Raw genomic sequence first — 19892 nt, 5'->3', positions numbered from 1 at the left:
GGGGAACTCCTTTTCTAAGATTGCTTCCCCTTTGAACTTCCAGCAGGGGATGCTCTTAAAGAGGAAGAGGAATTCTGCACCTACAAGATGCCAAGCTCTGACCCAAAGCAGCCAGGAGTTTGTCGCATTGCTCATTAAAATGCTCAGATGAAAAGGGGGACAAGTGTGGCAGTTTAGCTGGGCTTTTCTTCCCATGGCCCCTTCCCCAAACCAAGGCCTGGCCTCATTTGCACCAACATGTGGCACAAACACACGCTTATGCACTCTTTTTCTGCCATATCCCCCTGGACAGGGCCTTCATTTTGGGCCAGGCTGGGCGGGAGTCAGGCTCAAGTTATCCTTTGCCAGTGTAAAAGCAATGTCCCCCCCCACACACACACACACATTTTTTCCGACACTGTCTGAAGGAGCCTCAAGGCGTAGAAAACTGGTTTGGCTTTTTCACCCGTTCCCTTGGAGAGCAGTCAGGATTACAACTGGGAGACGGAAGCAATGAAGGGGAAAGAGAGATTGGCAAATAGGGACTGCTAATTTCACACTGTTTAGGTCTCAGCTGGGCAGACAGCCAGCATGGTACAGCAGTAAAGGTCTTGGACTAGCAGCAGGACCCCCAAGTCCTCGTCCTCCCTTAAGTGCAAGCTGGGTTGGCAGAGTCCCACTCTCTCAGATCAAAAGCCAGGATGGTGTGGTGGTGAAGGTTCTGGCCTAGAAGTGGGGAGATCCAGCAGAAGTCAGCTGCAGGACCTTGGGCCAGCCCCCCCCCCCAGCTCAGATCAACACCAGGCTCTGCGACAAGCCAGCTGAAAAACAAGCCCCCTCGTGACATCATGGATGGAGAAGCTTTGCCAAGAAGCAGATCTTGAAACAGTCTTAGCTGGCTCAAGACTTGGAGGAGATGACTCCCATTCGGCCACGTGGCAAATGCTCCTCCCCTGGCTCAGATGGAGTCCCAGAGCTAAGAGTTCTGACAACCCAGTTCTGGCTGCATTTACTCAGAGGAAAGTCCCTCTAAGAAGAATTGGGTTTGCTTCCTCGGGAGAGGCTTTAGGGTTGCAGTGTCAAAGGGGAAGAATCTGGGGAGGGAACCCTGAGAAATACTGTGGAAGGGTTTGAGGGTTTTGCATTAGATGTGTGGGCTTCCTGTTGGGTAATATCCACAGGGTCCCATTGTGGGAGAGACAGATGTGGCAGATGCTTGCAATTTTACCACTGGAAAGTTTTCTTGGGCTGGAGGGAACTGAACTGGGTGGAAGCATCTGCACATTCCTTCCTGACATTTTTGCGATGATGATGATGATGATGATGATGAAATTTACATGCTGCCTGGCTCCCAGTAACTGAGAATACAGAAAGCCCCTCCCTGGGTCCTGCACCATCACTGTTCTCTCTCCTTCCTTTTTAAAACTGGGGTTACTTCTGTGCCCTCCCGCAGCGGGCAAAACCTTTTCAACCGAGCCAATGATTGGTGGTCTGACAGGCGACAAAGTATGAATGGTTATGTCAAGATGGAGCTGTTCATCTTTAAGGGTATCCCTAGATGGTGGCTGATTTTACACGGCAGGCTTATGCATAAACCATGGCTTACTCGATTCACCCATCAGGGACACACCGAACCATCAACTAACCACAAAGGGGTGGGCTTACCCAACATAAGAGACCCAGGTGTGATTGGCTGGTTCCCATTGCTGATGTGGTGTGAAATTAACCCACTGCCCCACTGGAACCCACACGGCCTTAAAAGAGTTGTGATTTGTTTAGCAAGCTGTCTACAGTGGCATCACTCTGAAATAAGAGTCTTTTTTCTATCTCTCTGCCAGAGCGTTGAATGGCCACATCAGAGGGAGACGTTTCTGTTATGGTCTTTTTCTGGGGGCAATTACGCGATAGGTGAAAAAAAAATCACTTTTCTTTCTCGTGGGCTACAGCTGCAAAAATGGCAATTGTGATAAAAAGTGGAGATTAGGGACCCAGACAGATGGCACCGGAGGTCTTGTAGCAGTTGTCATGACTTTCTACAAAGGAGAAAGATGGGAACAGGCAAGGGAAGAGAAAAACCAAGAGGAGGCCTTGGTTTCTACAGTAGTTGCTATTTCTTTCTTCCACCGTTAGAAATTCCGTAAGAGGCAACGTTTGGAGAGAAACAGACCTGGAAGGGAAATACAGGTAAGGGAGGGGTTTGCTCCACCCTGTTTTCTAAAACTGACTTTCCTCTGACATGTAGATCTGCACTAGACTGATGTGGTTTTCCAGTCGGCATGGCTCACAGTTGCTGCGGTGTGGTGGGTAGAAAGGACCAGCAGATGGCAGCATCTAGTCAACTTTGGTTGATCTCCAAAAACCAAAGCAGATTGAATCTGGATGGGAGGCCACCAGGAAGACTACAAACTAGATCGGGAAGTTGAAAAAGGATTCCCCCCCCCCCCCCAAACTACTTCTGTATGGTTCCCAAGAAAACAATATGGACATGGGGTTATAGGGACTACATGAGAAAAACTTTAATTTTTATGGGTGGAATATCAGGTTTATATCAAGTTTCAAATTCAAGCTCGCTATTGATATGATGATAACCCACTGACTGTGGTTAGCTGAACTAAAACTGGCCACAAAAGCTGGATTCACACAGTACAGAAACCACATTTTACTAACCTTTCCCTTTCAGTTTGGCCACTGATTTTATTTATTTATGAGATTTATATCCTACCTTTCATTCATGAGGTGCAGGTAGCATGAATTGAGTTCCCCCTCCTCTTTTTCTCCACAGCAACAACCCTGTGAGGTAGGTTAGGTTGGCCCAAAGTCCCCAGCATCTGTGGCTGAGGGGAGACTAGAACCTTATTATATGAAGATTTTTTAAAAAATGGGGAGAAGAGACAAGAACCTTTATTGATTGGATTGGACTGGATTTGTTGCCTATTCAATCAAATACTTGAAGGAGACAACAGTATTTAAAACACCCAAAAAGATATTTATAATTAAATATTTCATTATACAGTACATAAATATTTATTTATACATAATTAAATAAAATTAATACATTTCTGTTTATACTGCATAAATATTTTACATTTCCATATTTATATTTATTTTGATGCTTAAAAATATGTGTGTGTGCGTGCGTGTTTATAAAAACAGTTTAAAAACATAGCTCAAGACTAACGCTAAAACAAACTGACAGTGAAAACTTTGGGGCAAGGGGAGGATAAAAATGTAATAAATGGAAATATCAGGGAAGATAGTTGGTTAGCAAATAAAATAGCAGCTTTTCTTTTCTTTGTTTCTTTTTGGCCAGGGAAAAAACCTAGTTCTTTTCATGCCACAGTGCTGAAATTATCAACATTTATAATCATCTGGCCCAGAATATGAATTTCTCTGTCTTGTAATGTATGGTTTATTATTAACTAAAAACATGCATGCTTCAGGAGTGGTGTTTTCTTTTCTTTTTGTTTTAATTTTCATCAGTGGGCTGACGAGGCTGCTTTGCTGGTGAATATATCCAACAGGTATACGGAAATATTTTCATTTTGTAGGGGGATATTAATACTCTCACCCTCAAACAACGGGCTGCATTGACAAACCACGTCAAAGAGCTGATCGTTTCCCAGTTTGGGGGTCGATGAATTCTTTTGACTGTATTTCATTTCACGAGCTGTGGTCGGCTTCCCTTTAAAATGTCTTTCTTTCCCGTGTTTGTGGGTGTGAATACTTGGATCTTCCCACCATAGTGAGTAGGGGGGATCAGGGCTGGACAGAAGAAATCAAAGTAATATTTCTAGGATTGTGACGGAATGGAATTATGAAGGCCAGGCTCAGGGAGATAAACATTTTCTTAGCTCGCCAGAGCAGCGTGAGAGGAACAAGAGGGTGAGACTGGCTCCTCCCTGAGGAATTCACACTGTTGTGGCTGGAGGACTTTGGGAACTGGGGTTTCAGCCTGGGAAGATTCTTGCTGGAGGTTGTAGCTAATAAACATAGCTGGACTGAATTGGCATGGTCTCTTGGAGTTCCTTGGGCTAGGCCTGACAAGGATGGAGCATCGTCGTATGTTTTGATATAGCCTTAGTATTAACAATGTGCTAACATACCAAATATATATATATATATATATATAGAGAGAGAGAGAGAGAGAGAGAGAGAGTGAGAGTGAGAGAGAGAATCATGTCAGTTCTGCTAACAGGGAGGGAATTTGCTTATTATTACCAAAATCCTTAGGACACACAAACTCGTATTTCTTTTCATACATTGCCTTAAACAGGGGAGGTAAAACTCACCCAGTCCTCTGAACTTCCTTCGATTTTTTAGCTTGCTTCACCTCTTGAATCAAGGGCAACAACAAATTCTGGGGCTTTTGAATGGACATCGGTTGCACCCCAAGTTCCAGTATTCAAAATCCAGGGAGGCTGGTGCCAGAATCAGCGGCATTCCCCTTCTAACTGCCACTTTTTTCTAGAATATGTGCTGAATTTCCAGGGTCCAAGATTCTGTTCAGAGGTTTCAGGCGGTGCGAACTTTTCTGCATGGACCTCACACTGCTCTGCTTTGCAGGCTGGAAGTGGCATTGTGCTTCCATGTTACAAGGATAATATATTGGTTTCCATGTTACAGGGATAATATATTCCTCCCGGAGAATGTCTCTTTGCCTTCTCTCCGCACCCATAGAAGTAACTGCTTTCTGGCTGAATTCACAGAGCCTTCATTTCCAAAAGCTGTTTTCCCTGGAGCGGTCTTTTTAAATAATTATTTAATTAGCAATAAAGTAAACATATTACTTATTCTTTCTAAGTATTGTTGCCCGGTGGAAGGATCAAAACCCCACGTTTGTTTCAGGATACAAACGTAGATCCAAAATGTTGGACCTTAAAGCAGCCACTGGCGTTTAAAATTTTAGGTCCTGCAAATATGGAGATAATCTGGATGGGAAACGGGAAAATGGTGATTCAGTCCTGGGAAAGTGGAAAGGGTGAAAAAGAAACTCAAAGTAACCCCGTTTCTAGTCTGCTTGGTATAAAGATGTGGCAGGGAGAAACTCTGGCAAGTCTTCAAGATTTTGTTATCATACCCTAGGACAGTGTTTCTCAACCTTGGCAACTTTAAGATGAGTGGACTTCAACTCCCAGAATTCCCCAGCCAGCATGGCTGGCTGGGGAATTCTGGGAGTTGAAGTCCACTCATCTTAAAGTTGCCAAGGTTGAGAAACACTGCCTAGGACAATAAAGGGACATTCTTGCAATTGTTATTTGTTTCTTGATCAAAGGACTGACATCAGGCTTGATGGAAGTGAGAATGACTGCTCATGGGAGCAGGGGTGCTATCAGTCCTGGTGCCCCTTTTGGAATAAACAGATGCCCCCTAAATGTTCAGTGTGGTATCTATGTGGTTGCTAAGAGCTGACACTGACTTGGACGCACATAATCCATCAATCAAACAATGTCTGCTATGTTAGAAGCTAGTAGGGCTATCAGATTTTGGCTTCGAAAATCCGGATAACCGCTAGACGGCGGCAAAGAAATTTGAATTATATTGCAGACGCCACGTGCCTTCTCTCTGGCAACTGTTCTGAACCCGCTAAGCCTGAGGGACTTGACGCAGGAGCAAAACTGAAACAGAGGAGGAAGTGTATAGCCCGCATTCCTGAGAAAGCCACAAACAAGTATAAGGAGCAGCTGGCAGCTGCGCGACCACATCGCCCTCACAAATTCGCCTGGCAGCAGTGCTGAAAGGCTCCAGTTAGGCACAGCGCCTAGCCGATGTCGGCTAATCTCAGATAAGCAGGGTCAGATTTTTACAGGTCAACCAAGGTTGGCTAGGAGTCAACTTCAGCAGAGACTCCCTTCAGGTTGAGTTGGATGTCTGATGATTATGTGAACATATCCACGGAGTTTTCTTGGCAATAATATGGAGAAAATTTGCCTTGGCTCTTTCTGAGTATTTTTTTCTGACATTGTTTCTGGATGGTCTAGCCTACACCCTGGGGATTTCCTGGTGGTCTCCCACTCAAGTACTAACCTTATATAACTTCCTGAGATCAACCAGTCAACTTTGCTGAAGTTGGGGCTTCTCAGTGGTGGGACCCTGGCTTCCGGCATGCCACCCCATTGGGAAGCCTCCCTAGTTCATCCTTTTATATGCTTTTGGCACCAGGCCAAGCCATGTTATTCCCAATTAAATTTTTATTTTAAATTAAAAGTGCATGTATTCATTCCCCCAATTTTTTTTAAAGTTATTTTAAAATATTGCACGTTGGAATGTTTCAAATGCGTGTATCTGCTGCACGTGCTGTTCGCCTTTCTACTGCACCTGAGTCACGCCTTTCTACAAAACTGTTCAATCGCACTTGGGACAAGCCATCCTGGGCAAACGAATCAGAACGGTTAAAAATGTGTTTTAAGCACTAATTTACATTTAATGTGGTTCAGAAAAATAAATGTCCTTATATATTATAGAGAAGAATATGACTGAACAAAATGATTGTTGATGTAATGATTTAATTGGCGTTAAAAGAACAAATTCTAAAGAAATCAGTTCTTGCAACCAGACGCAATGAGAAAAGGCAACAGACCTGGCATTCTAACTCATGGTCAGCTTCACTTTCTGCTACTGCGCATGTGCACTATCACGTGGGCTCGGACAAAGCCGCGTTCAAAGGGACAGGACAACCGAAGTCGCAGCGAGACCATCACAGGCTCACGAAGTTTGTCCTTTCTGACCTTCCGTAGGTCTCTTTTTCTTTCCCCCTCCCCTTGAACTAACCATGGTAGAGCGGGCCGGGAGTTCCTCAGAGTCTCTTCGCTATGCTGAGTACATAGCCCGAAGCGGCAGCGGTGGCGGCGGTCAAGGGCCGGACATCAACCATGGGCTGGTCAGTGTCAAGGATCGCAGGACGAAGGTTGCGGCTGCGGTACAAAGAGAGAATGTTAAATACCAACCGGCCTACCGCTCAAAGCGTGAGAGTTTCCGGTGTCCTCTTGAGCATGCGCAGTTGTGTCTCTGAAGCGGTTGGAGGGCGCGTGCCGCCGCCGGGGCAACGCGCTCGCAGCTCGCTTTCTTTGGCGCATGCGCAGGGGGTGCAATCTTAATTTAACTTTGCTTAATTTCTGTCTGAATCCAATGAAATCCGGCAAAGGGCTGGTGCTGAAGCCAGAGAGCAGAATTCCCCTATGAATAAATAAGAGTTATCTGAAGGTCCGCAGGACATAATAGCATGATTTAAGTATTTCAGATTTTGTGTGTGTGTGGTTTTTTTTTTTAAACAAAGCAAAAGCATAATCAGGTCTGGTTCAGATGTGGGTGGGAGACCACCAGGAGATGCCTGGATTGAGAAATGGAAAAACGTTCCAGAAAAAGGAGGTGGTGACCATTTCTATATTTTTGCATGAAAACTACACGGCTTGTGATTTATTTTATTTTATTTATTAAATTTATATGCTGTCCATCTCCCCCAGAGGGGGAGTTTGATGAATCTCAAGTTTGATGATTTAGGACTATGCTTGCATAGATTATGTATAAACAATTATAATGCAGTATGGTCATACTTTATTGAAATGTTGTATTAAGCTTTACACATACAAGAACTCATCATATGTATATAATTGTTGTCCCTTCCCTTCCCTTCCCTTCCCTTCCCTTCCCTTCCCTTCCCTTCCGAAAGAAAGAAAGAAAGAAAGAAAGAAAGAAAGAAAGAAAGAAAGAAAGAAAACAACAGTCTATAAAGTGACCAGGAATTGAGCTCAACTAGAAGGTGTCTTTATCTAACTTCCTTTATCAATTAAGTCATAACAGTTTGCAAATTTGGCTGGTCTCAAAAAGCAAAGCAGGATCAGATATAATTCACTGGGAACGAGGTCTGTAGGCTTGACTGGGACTTTGAAAAATCATCTCAGAAGAAGACATGGCAAAACTGTATTGTTTGCCTAGAGAACTACATGGATTATATCCGTGTAGTCACGGGACTAAAGGTCCACTCAGAGAAGACTTGACCTTCCTTCCTCCCTCCCTCCCTCTACCAATTGTATCACAATCCTAATTTCAAGCAAGGGGGAAAAAAGCTTCAGGTCAATGTATGCCTAAGGAATTCTGTCAAGGGACTGAATATTATCTGCAATGTAACATTTGAAAATGGGGTTAAAACAAGCATGACCTAAAATAATGAGGTAGAAACAACCTGATTAGTTTCATTTCATTTCTGTGTCTTTGGCCATGCCATTCTTGCCCTGACTGGTGGGAACTTACCTGTAGCTTGCAATTGATTTTGCTTGAATTTCACAAAGTCAGTAGCTGTTTTTGACTCCCATTATTTCATATGGACATCTGTGCATTTTGTTTTAGTTTCTAAAGAGATTGTCCTGTTAATTTGTTGCAGGGATAGGAAAAAAAAGTGGTGAGTTGAAAAAAGTGGTGAGAAAATAATGAATAAAAATGGGTTAGCCCTTAAGATGCCTCAAGGCTCTTTTCTTGCTGTTTGTTTGAGTAGCAGGATCCCTCATCGCAGTCATCACCCAGGATGATGATTCACAGTGTGTGGGATTGCACTGCATATATTAGATTTTCAATTCTTTTCAATGTGACCTTTTCATAGGAGGTATTTATTTTAAAATATGTCAAGTCTATTCTAGACTTTGCACAATTGTTTTATTGTTTTCCGCCAAAAACGTGGGGAACATTGGGAAGTTGGGTGGGAAGTGGGGAGACCAGCTCTATGCCCTCCCTCCTCAGGGCTCTAGAGGATGATGGCTATGGAGGGCCATAGTAGTAAGGTCAGTAGATTATGTTTTGATCTCCAGATATTGTGGACTCTTCATTGAATTTCCTAAAGCAGAGATGGGAAGTCTGCGGGTCTTCAATTATTGATGAACTGCAACTGCCAACTGACTATGCTGCCTAGGCTTGTCAGGAGTGGTTGGGCTGAAAGTTCCCTCTGCCATCCTGTAAATCTGTTTATTGATTGTACAGTGCCATAAGGAAGCTGTAGAGACCAAGGTATCACAGAATACATGATGTTTCCTAAAAAGCAAGTGGTAAACTTATGATTTCCCCTTGCTAACTAAAGGAGTGGAATCTTGTAGGTGACGGTTTTTGCTTGGTTTTATTTCTGCTGCGGTATGCTAGATGACCCTTCTCCAAGAACTGCTTTCTGATCTTTTAGTAATACGATTACTTGTACAGTATCCATCTTTTAAGCTGACCGGGCATGGGAATCCGTGCTGGGTATTGGATGAAGGGTTTGGACTGGCAGCAGGAACCTCAGGAGGTTATTGTCATGGGGAAAACCACCATTTTCATATCACCATTGCATATGCTGCCTTGAGCTCCCAAAGGAAAGGAGGCACATGAAGGTGAGAAGTTAACTGGATGAGGAAGTGAGGCTGGGCTTACATTGGATTAAGTCATAATCTGTTCACTTTTGACTGAACGTGTAAGGTAAGTCAGCCACAACAAACTGTAAACCAGTATCTATGGCTTAGGCAGTTCCATGAACCCAGCTGATTATCAGGCATGGTTTATCCAGTAAACCATGGTAAAGGAAATTAGGCTTAATATGAGATATGGACCCAGGATGAATCGAGATACCACTGACGGAACAAGGATAGCTGTGATTTGTGCAGAGGAGAATACCCTACTTTCCATTCCTCCTGAATTGGTTGAGTATTGAAGTGGCCAGAGAAAGGCTGGTTTATATGAGAGTTTGAAAAAGCCTACTGCTCCTCTTCCTGCTTTTTCTCTTGCTAAAGCATTTTCTTTTATTTCTCTGACATTTATAACACATCCAGTAAAATTCAGTGATTCCCTGAATTTCTGGATCTATTCCTCCAGAGCCATTTTGGACCTTAGCCAAGCAGAATAAAATAAAATCCCAGAAAATGACCATGGAAAGGAAATACACTGTCATGTCCCTGATGCCACCTGAAGCAGCGCTTGACTGACAGATATTTCCACATGGGGCAGTTGTAGAGGATGCTGAAAGCCATTCCGTGTCCTTGGTTTTATTTATCTTTTCTCAGCTTGTGCTATCAGCTCCTCAGGGAAGCAACAGCAGACAGAAAGTACATGCTTTTGTGGGTTTTAATTGTGGATGGGCGTGCAGAAGGATTCATGTATGTGCCCAGTGCTGAATTTAATATTTAAATCTTTAACATTTTAAAATCATGGGGCGTATAAACCTTTGTGAGACATGAACATGGTTTTCCTATGGCTCTCAACCCTGTTTACTGATTTTTTCCTGTTTGTTTTAATGAGCAGAATATATTTCTCTTTTCTGTGTTTTAACTAGCATAAGTAGAGTTCTTAGTGCAATGCACTAGCAACCTCATGCCTTTGGTAATTATTTTCTAATACTTTCCCCCAGTTTTCTAATTTTTCTGGTTTTGGATATGCTCCTCGCCTTGGCTTTTCTTGTTCGCTGGCCTGGCTGCTCCGCTGGCCATTGTTATGGGTGTGGGACAGAGCAGTTCATCCAGGTCTTTTAGCCAGGATCTAGATTAAGTTCCAGATCAATCCTAAGGGGAGCTTGGAATGAGCTGAGCTGCACATCTTCCAGGGCACTACAAGCCCTGCCAGCTTGACTCATTGAAAACTAAAGATGCAATGGGGTGATTTAACCAGGGTTTTCATCCAATGGATTTAAGAGTGCACAGTTCCATTCCTTGTTGTCTTCAAATGGTGGGATGGGAGATTCGCTCCAGGACTGGCATAGTGAGTATCCCAGATGGGGGTCACATGTGGAAACCAAGTGGGCCTTGAATTCATTGGATTCAAAGCTGGTTCTTCTCCACTTTTCTCCCAAACATTCACTTTTGGGACTCTCTGCCAGTCATAAGACTTAGCATCCTTGGCACAACAAAAAAGTTTGGAGCATATTCAAAGTCAATCATTGAGTGGCATAATCATGAAAGATTATGGGTTGGCTAATCATTACTGTTTTTAAGGAATAATAAATATGTTCCTTCTTGGATGTACCGTATAGCCTGCATTTTCTGCAATAGTTCAAGATGCTGTAGATAGCACTGTCTCTTTGTGTATAGGGGGTTTTTTTTCCCAGAACAACAACCCTGTGAGGTAAGCTGAGCTGAGGAACGGTAATTGACCAGAGTCACTAAATGAGTCTCCAAAAGAGTGGATTTGAACTGAAGCAAATTGTGGTATCATTTTATCCTTTTTTTTTTTATCATTCCAGAGAAAAAAGGAGTAAAAACACAAAACCTCATCAATATTTTTCAGTGTTAAGAGCTAGAAAATAAAAGTATGTTCTAAACATTTAAGATGTCAAACCTGTATTATTTTGAAAGGTGGCCTCAGGTGTCTGAACAGAATTTGATACCCCATGAAATTAAATGGGACTTACTTCAGAATAGAATAGACTTCAGCAGCATTATACTACCTGTTGTTCTGTTTCCTTTTTACTTTATACCTTAGAAATTCAATATCTTTTCTTTGCCCTGAAAGGGATAACTTCCTATTGAGGTTGTTTACAGAGACTTACAGGCAGTTTAGCATACAGTGGTTATTTTATGCAGGACACACATTATTTATGTCTCTGGACAAGCCAATTTTGCACGTTTAGTCAGGTGTTTCAAGAAAAAGGGCTTTGGAAAAGCTTAAAGCGGACCCCAGAGGTGTCATCATCACTGCTTCCATAACTGTGCATTTCATGTAAATTTCTCCTTTTGGATAATTGCCTCAACAGGTAATGTGCATCTTCTAGAAGCAGTGCTAAGTATTATGCTTAAGGGTCGATTTTTATTTTTATGTTTCTGAAAATATCTAAATAAATGCTCACATAACCACTTTTAAACAAGCAAAAAATGCAGTTCCCATTGGCCTACTCAATTTCATATTTTGTTTTGTTTCAATATTAGGAAAAGTAGTTTCTGTTCAAGCAATGGAATAAAATGTTTGTTTGTTTGTTTGTTTCTTTTTTAACCTATAGGGAAGTGTCTTCATTGCGGTGATATCTCTGTAAGGCTTTCTGTGATAATCTACTGCTGTGCCAGAATAATTTGTAAGGAGTCGGGTAATGAAATGTCAGTCCACAATTAAAAGATGGTGATTGCAACCAAGTTATGAAAACTGTTCACTGTACACAAATACATTAATCAATCCACATTTTCCTATTTTAGTAGTGAGGTACTTGTTATGGTTACTGTATATAGCAGATGGGTGCATCTCTCTCTATCAGGAATACCCAGTTCTTTTCAGCTGGTGGGCATATCTGGAATTTTGAGAGCCTGTCATTAAGTGCTTCCTAAAATTTATCCTGCCTTTTCTCCATCAGTGAAAAATGCTGCTATCCAGTTTTTCTCCCAACAATAATCCTGCAAAGTAGATTGAGCTGAGAGAACGACTGGCCTAAAATCATCCCGTGGTAGCCATCCATCCATGGCTAAGGGTGGACTTGAACTTGGGTCTCTTCAGTCCTATTCCAGCATGTTGACTACTACATCAAAAAGAGGCATAGCTGTTGGTGCGCTGGAGTAGGGTTGAAGGGATGGCCTTGTCCATTCCCAAAATTGCTGCCATGGTGGACATAATTTCCATTTACCTGAAGGAAAATCAGGGATGTGGTTTCACGCCACTCTGTGTAATACAGATGAGTGAAGTAGGGAAAGTGTTCCATTTGCTCTCAGCTTTGGGAATCTAAATTCTAATCCAATAAATTTTTATATTGAAGCTTAAAACAAAATCTAGAGAAGAGTTACTAGATGGTGTTCAAGGTTTACTTTCTAAAATATATGAAGTGCTGGAGAGGTCTCATCTATCTTTTTTGTTTTTGTTTTTAAACCTGACACACTGATAACAGTCCTAGACTGGAAGTTTTTTCTCCACTACTTCCTGAAGAGAGATCAACTCATGCCATTTTAAGTCACTAAGATGATCATCATTGTTTTCCCATCCTTATTGACAGTATTTGATGCATGGACTCTTGTTTGCTTTGCGCTGGAACATCTGCTTGAACATCTGCTTGAACTTCAAGTCAAAATGGATCATTGTTTGAAAACTGCTTTCATAGGCAACTTAAGAATTTAGAATATATTTGAGGCAATCTATTCCAAGTTGACATGATCTGAGAGCAAGTTTAGTTACTCAAATTTTTGTTATGAAATTCTACATTACCTTCTAACTCATTTATAGTTGGGTGGTAAAATTTTCACTCCAGATGATTGCAGTGACAAGTAGCAAGCCTGATATTTAGAGTTTATATCTCATGTGTGAATCAGCAGCATTTTTCCATTTTCAGAATGTTTATCAAAGCAGGCTTTGTGTGTAGATCCTTGTACAAGGAGTCAAAGGCTGACAAGTGTGATGTTTTCCCATGATTGATTTTTAAAAGTACTGTTCTTGTTTCTTGGACTGTTGCCTGCATAGTTATGATTGACATATCCAGTATTTTGAATGCTTTAACAAAAAAGGCTTCTGCAGTAACTCACAAAAACTCAAACTAGGCAATGTTATGGATCGTTATATTCCACAGGGTACCTTGGGTTGCTAAAAGCAGATTCTGGCATTCACAGATAGCCTTGTCTGGATTCCAGAACCAATGACAGAGTTTCTACCTTACACGCCTCTGATTTATCTGGATTAAGTATCAGCTTGTAAGCTCTTATCCAACCTCAAATTGCTTCCAGACACCTAATCGATACTTGCACAGCTTTCCTTGAATTCATGGATAAAAACTTGAGGTAAGACAGAGCAATGAGTCATTAACATACTGATAACATCTTAGCCCAAATCTCACATTGGTTCTTAGTGATATCTTGTAGATGTTAAAGGCAGAGGTGACCAAGCAGAACCTTGAAGCATCCCGGAGGCCAAAGAATATGGGGATGGAATGGTATTCCTACGTAATCTTTCATTCAGGAAGGACCTCTCCATCATGCTTCTTGGCCTATAGCATCCCAGCAACCCAGAAATTTTCCACGGTATTGAAAGCTGCTGAAAGAGTGTGGCCGTTTTAAGATGTATGGACTTCAACTACCAGAATTCCCCAGCTGGCATGTTGAAGTCCACACATTTTAAAGTGGCCAAGTTTATAAAATGCTGATCTAGAAGAACTAGGCTGTGAGATTTCTTACCCACGGTTCTGGTCTAAATTTGAGATAATCAAGAGTATAGTATTTCTATCCCAAACTAGACTCGAAGCCAGACTGAACTGAATCACTAATGCAAGGCCAACTTCTACTGTAACTTTTCTGGGGAAACTTGACATTTTATAATCATGATTGATTATTTTAAGCAGCTTTGATGACTGTTGGTAAGGAAAAATGGAATTATGTATAAAAATGAGTAAAACCTTGTGTGTTTTAATTGCGCAAAACAAAGGACCATAGGTTCGATTTTGAAAATGTGGTTTTTGGAATTTGAGAAAATCTGCATGTAATATGTTGCCATCATTCTACTCCAGTTACTCTTTTTCGAAAATAAGTTTACTGGTTGGATTGACCTGAAGACCATCTGCTTCACTTGCTTGCCACCGGAGTTGGTCATAAAGCACCAGTTTCTTCCTGATGAATATACATAATTGTTTTAGCTTGTGTACTAACCTTCTCTGAGAACTCCTTGATCACATAATATAAAATAACAGATCTCTGTCTCTGTCTGTCTCTCTCTTTTTGTCTTACGTGGGTAGGGCAAGAACAACAAACATCACCTTTCCCCATTAACTAAATGAGCAGTCTAATTACTGTGTGTCTTGTATTGTAAGAATTAATGTTTGTAAACTATTTCAAGAGGCTTAGATTAAAGATGCTATACAAGTGGAAAGAATTATTCTTGAAAATGATGAGTTGGGTTTCTGTAACAAGGCAAAACATGACAAGAATTCCAACAGTGAACTGTAATCACTTGAAGTGGTGCATCAGCTGGGGTGTTAGGAATATTAATGTGATTTCTTACAGAATGAAAGCAAGCTCTGAATTATACAGTATGTTAGCATTGTAAAATAAAGTGCCATTGCCTTTAGTAAGTGTGACAAATTTTGAGTTTATGTTTTTAGATTTCATTGTTTTTCCATACATCTATATGTTGTTCAATATTCTTGATATTCAAAAACAAGTTTGTTCTACGTATGTGGTAGTTTACCGTTAAAAGCATATAATTATGTTAGCAAAGTTGGACGATGGTGAGGGTAATTGGATATGTAGCCCTTAGGACGGTGTTGTCCAAACTTGGCCACTTTAAGATGAGTGGACTTCAACTCCCAGAATTCCCCAGCCAGCCATGAGTTGAAGTCCACTCATCTTAAAGTGGCCAAGTTTGGACAACACTGCCTTAGGAGCTCAGTGGGTTGTGAGTACTGTCAGTAATTTTGCAGTTCTGATAGAGATACAAACTATCACAAGTTGAGTATTGGATGTTTTATTATTAAAAGTTACACAATTTATCTACTGTCATGTAATAATTTGCACGGCGGGTATTTTGGCTGATACTGTTGAATCTTCTTTCTGACATAATCTAACCTTCAGATAAAGTAAAATAATAATGTTGGCGGGAAAAAAGCACTTAAAAATGTAGAAAGTAAAATAGCAGATCAGAAGATTAGCAAAGTTATTTAAATAGAGTGGCACCTACACACTTGGGTCCTGTTCCCTTCTTTATTCCCTGGTCCTCCATTAAAACATCTCCATGATACTTGTCTGATTCCGCTTGCCTTTCCAAAGCCAACCTAAAACTTGCTAAATAATTTACCTGCCATTTGGTTCCACCCTTCAGGTGACTTTAGTGTAAACAGTCTGAAAAGTTTTAGAACTTTGGAAATCAATCTTGTGTGAATTATGAATAATTTAAGAGTGCTTAAGTACTGGAAGAGTTGACCAAGTGTTGCTTCTCAGAGAGCTCTAAATGGGGCTTCTGAAACTATAAGAACACTGTGAGCATGGACTATAGAAAGAACATAGAGAAATACGAAGTGTCAAAGACCTTCATAATTGCCTGATCCCTGGATCTGTTGGTTTAGAAGACAAAAAAGACAAGACAGACTTGAAGCCAGAAAAAATAGTTGCATTTGTGAACTTTGATGAAATCTTCTGGTCAGATGGCTTGTTTGGGGATTTAATGAGGTAGCTACATTGTACGTGACATCTACATATGTTCTCCCTTTCCTTTTTTTAGTTTTTTTTATATTAATAATATTTATGTTTTAATTTTAGAGCTTTTTTTGTAATTATTGTTTTTATGGTTTTATTGTACGCCACCCAGAGTCACATTTCCATGAGATAGGCAGTGTATAAATATGAATGGGTAAATAGATAGATAGATAGATAGATAGATAGATAGATAGATAGATAGATAGATAGATAAAATTTTACCCTCACTTATTAGGTGGGAACGTGTAACCAGTCTTTATTTATGATATGTATTTGATGTGATATCCAGTTAATGGGGTTTTTTGAAACTTCTCAGCAGCTGGACCCAATAATTTGCTTTGCTGCGTTCCAGCAGGATCACCAGGTGTCTTCCACAAACTGCAAGCAGAGGCATTCTCACTGCCTTCTGCGCATGCTCAAAAACTCTAGTCTTACAGCACAGTCTGAAACCAATACATAACCTTGATTTTTTTGAAAGACTTTTATTCGGTTTTGGTAACTTTTAGTACATAGGTGTCATAACTTTAAATATAGTCGAGTCAGAAGTCCAAATTTTTCTTGTCTGTATCTGAAGTTTCTTTTAAAAAAGGAATCTGGTCATTTTACCCAAGATCTTTCCATTTTGCTCCAGGATGTATTAGTGCCAAATTGCTAAATTTCTCTCTTTTCTTCTTTTTTTTAATAGGCCAGATCTGTAATAGGAGTTGGTCTTGGCATAGCAGCCATTGCTTTTGGAGGTAAGTATGAATATGTTTAATAATAATAAACTGCTGTATGATAATGTAATGCAATTTAGCAAAAAAACAAAACAAAACCTGAAACTACCTTTTGTATCCAGTGAGATTACCAGTTCATCAATATATAAAGAAGTAAAGTTTCCCTTGAGTTGACCTTGGCATCTAGTGGCTATATTTTTTTCAGCTTGGCAACAGTACTGGAGAAGTTTGCTACTGCCTTTGTTTCAAAATGTTTTCTCATTTTCCCAGTCTGTCTTTCCTATTGGTCTCCCATCTAAATACTTATCCAGTGTGATACTGTTTAGCTAAAGATTAGCTGAAGTTGGGCAAATGCTACATCCTGCTTTAGCAAAAACATTTGAGTCAGGCTCAGTTCCTGCTGTGTACATGGATACCTCCTTAGATTTTTTATTTGGCAACTACCTTTTATACCAGTGTTTCTCCACCTTGGCAACTTTAAGACGTGTGGACTTCAACTCCCAGAATTCCCCAGCCAGCAAGGCTGGCTGGGGAATTCTGAGAGCTGAAGTTCACACGTCTTAAAGTTGCCAAGGTGGAGAAACACTGTGTAGACCCCCAGGTCAACAATGTTCAAAAGATACAATTTCCTTGGCTTCTGATGACAGCAAATAATGGTTTTCTATGGCAATAATATCAAAGTATTTTGCCACTGCCTTCTAGTGGCTGGAGATGACTTTCCAAGGCTTTAGGTGGGTTCCACTGTTTTTGAATGGAAAACAAGGGATTTAGCTGTACAAAATAGCTACAGTCTCACCAAGATGGTGGGTGCAAATTGGCATCTGATATAGACAGCGTGGTCATCTTTTTTTAAAAAAACCTTCTAAGCAATGTATTAATCCTGATCATGTCTTTTCAGAGAGACCTATTTCTGCTGGATGAAGTAATGATTAAAAAAAAAAAAAATCCAGCCATCTGTTTATGTTCTTACTTGCTTTAAGAGCTTAATAGAGTAGCTTTATCACAATTCTGGATGGAGGTTATTGCTGGCCCAATAAGCCTGGATCTTCTACATTTGAAGCGTTAGGCCCATTGAGGGAAATCTATAGAAACACTTTTTGTGATTTGAGTATTCTTGGTCCTGTCTGAGTTCCTGTTCTGAGAACTTTGAAATTGTTCCCTTTTTCTTTGCTTTCCATCCAATACAGCATCTATTCTTCATTGGTCCCTCTATCAATGGCAGGCCTCTGCTATACCTCATTATATCCTGGAGGAGCAGAGTACCAGTTTAACGGGACTCTTAATTTTGAGTGGCCTGCTGGTTTGATGTAACTGGGGTCTCTTAATTTTGAGTAGCTTGTTGACTAGCAGGGTAATTTTAAATCCTCCCAAATCATTGTCCTCTTCATGGAGAGTGGGATTTGGGGCAGGAACAGCCTCCTGTATTGTTTTTGAATAAAATGGAAAAAACAAAGGCATCCCTGAATGACACAGTGAACCTGCAGTTACCTGGGCCTTGACAAAAATACATGTTTAAAACCTCAGATTCATGCCCAGTGGAAATAAGCTTCAAATGCACAGTGTAGCTTTCTATGAAGTTCAGGAAATGGATTTGGAAGTAATAAAGCCAGAAGGTAGAGCTTAATATCAGCATAGGATTTTTTTGTAATCTGTAAGTATTTTTTAAAAGAGAGTGTTTTCCCTATAATGCTGTAAACAGTGAAGACTTTATTCACCTGCCAATTCTTCATGCTGCTGGACTGGGCTGGCCTCCAGAAGGAACCACTGGGGGAACCGTTTGAATCAGGAAAGGGCAACAACTAATAAAACGAAAAATTAGATTCTTTGTTTTCTTGCCGAAATTGCTAGTGCTGCATGCTTGCTTAGCAAGTATACAGATGTTAAGTTGCCTTTGGTTTCAATATTTTATAGGTCGTTATGCATTCCAGCTCTGGAAACCGCTAGAACAAATCATCACAGAGGCAGCAAGAAAAATTTCAACTACTGTAAGTTTAAAGCTTAGGTACCTTTCATAACATTAAAAAAAAAAAAGTCTAAGGCGTCTTAGTAAGTTGCGCAAAGCTTCAGAGGGGTGATTCGGTTTGACAGCGCTTTGATTAAATCGCCCCTTCGGAGCAGATCTGAGAACTGAAGCTGGGACTTGCTTCGAAGTACTACGCTTAATCAGGTGTTCCAGAGAGCTGGTTTTTCTGCTGCTTCTGAGATTCTGACAGATACTAGCAGCGAATAGCATTGTGGCTTCAGTTCTTGTACCTGGAGAAGTCTGAGAAGGTGTTGAGTGGCGTGCTGGGGCTTCTGACCTTGACGTGAGCAGACAGCTCACCTCATTAAATTCTCTGCCAGTCAGAGCTCCTTTGGGATGGGAACAATATTTCTGGCTTTCTGTGTCTGCTTTCCTTCTCTTTTCTCACTCCAGCTGCTAAGAGATGCTTGCTCTGCAACTTACTCTGTTTTGGGAGTTGGGGAGGGAGCAGGAAGAGAGGCCATTCTCTTCTGTTCGCTCTTGTGTGCGATAGTACCTCTCCCTAGTTCCATATATTATTAAAATCCTATTTGTCTGTGACCTAAATCCCCTGTTAGTCTCTTTGTGTCTGCCTAGTCTCAGTTCATTCAGTTTGCATATTCCTTTCCTTTCATTCCTTCCTCTTCAGTTTGCTCCCACTTCCCAGGTTTTATAATTTTAGAAAAAAGGTTCTGTTATCTGTAACTTGTCTGTTTCTGCTTTGAATTACTGGGTCTGACAGAGGGTTTGGCAACCGTAAGCATGTACAAAATACTGCTTATTGTCACATCCCAGTGTATTCTATATACAGTAGTGATAGCATGCACACTCTCAGATATTTAACTACATTAGTTGAAATTAGTTTTAGTTTCTTAAATTAATGAATATAATAAATATGCTGAAATGGGTGGTCAAGCAGCAGAAAGCAGTTCACAAGGTAGCTTTGACTGGGAACGTGAGTCTTGGTGGGCCATTCTACTGGCAAGAGTAGGACATTCTTGCTAGCTTACATTCGTCCTCCAATGATTTCTTAGGCTCCTAACCTCATAAGGGCTGGTGCTGCCTTGTGATGTCTGGCCATTGATGGGTGGAGAGCTGCCT

The 19892-nt window shown here is 41.0% G+C and overlaps 2 protein-coding genes across 3 annotated transcripts in view; one reads left to right on the top strand and one right to left on the bottom strand.

Moving 5' to 3' along the window:
- The window catches only part of EPSTI1 (epithelial stromal interaction 1), a 32581-nt gene extending 25692 nt beyond the window's left edge, over positions 1 to 6889 (bottom strand). The window contains exons 1-2 of one of the 2 annotated variants that reach the window (XM_088139480.1): positions 6748 to 6889; positions 4269 to 4722 (exon numbers count right to left, since the gene is read on the bottom strand). In XM_088139480.1, the coding sequence (XP_087995606.1) occupies positions 4269 to 4357 (89 nt within the window). In that variant the 5' untranslated portion in view covers positions 4358 to 4722; positions 6748 to 6889. Of the gene's footprint in view, positions 1 to 4268; positions 4723 to 6556; positions 6726 to 6747 lie in introns of those variants that run through there. The other variant, XM_088139479.1, reaches the window with a different exon arrangement.
- The window catches only part of DNAJC15 (DnaJ heat shock protein family (Hsp40) member C15), a 28637-nt gene continuing 15464 nt past the window's right edge, over positions 6720 to 19892 (top strand). Inside the window, exons 1-3 of the mRNA XM_007434840.4 lie at positions 6720 to 6856; positions 16759 to 16810; positions 18701 to 18774. Coding sequence (XP_007434902.2) covers positions 6749 to 6856; positions 16759 to 16810; positions 18701 to 18774 — 234 coding nt within the window. The 5' untranslated portion in view covers positions 6720 to 6748. The remainder of the gene's footprint in view (positions 6857 to 16758; positions 16811 to 18700; positions 18775 to 19892) is intronic.

Source organism: Python bivittatus, unplaced genomic scaffold, assembly GCF_059951505.1.
Source record: "Python bivittatus isolate LINGU-HERP-01145 unplaced genomic scaffold, Pbiv_v1 ctg000210_np1212, whole genome shotgun sequence".
Lineage (NCBI taxonomy): Eukaryota > Metazoa > Chordata > Lepidosauria > Squamata > Pythonidae > Python > Python bivittatus.
Note: the sequence above shows the minus strand (reverse complement) of the source record. Positions and strands in the feature narration are given on the sequence as shown.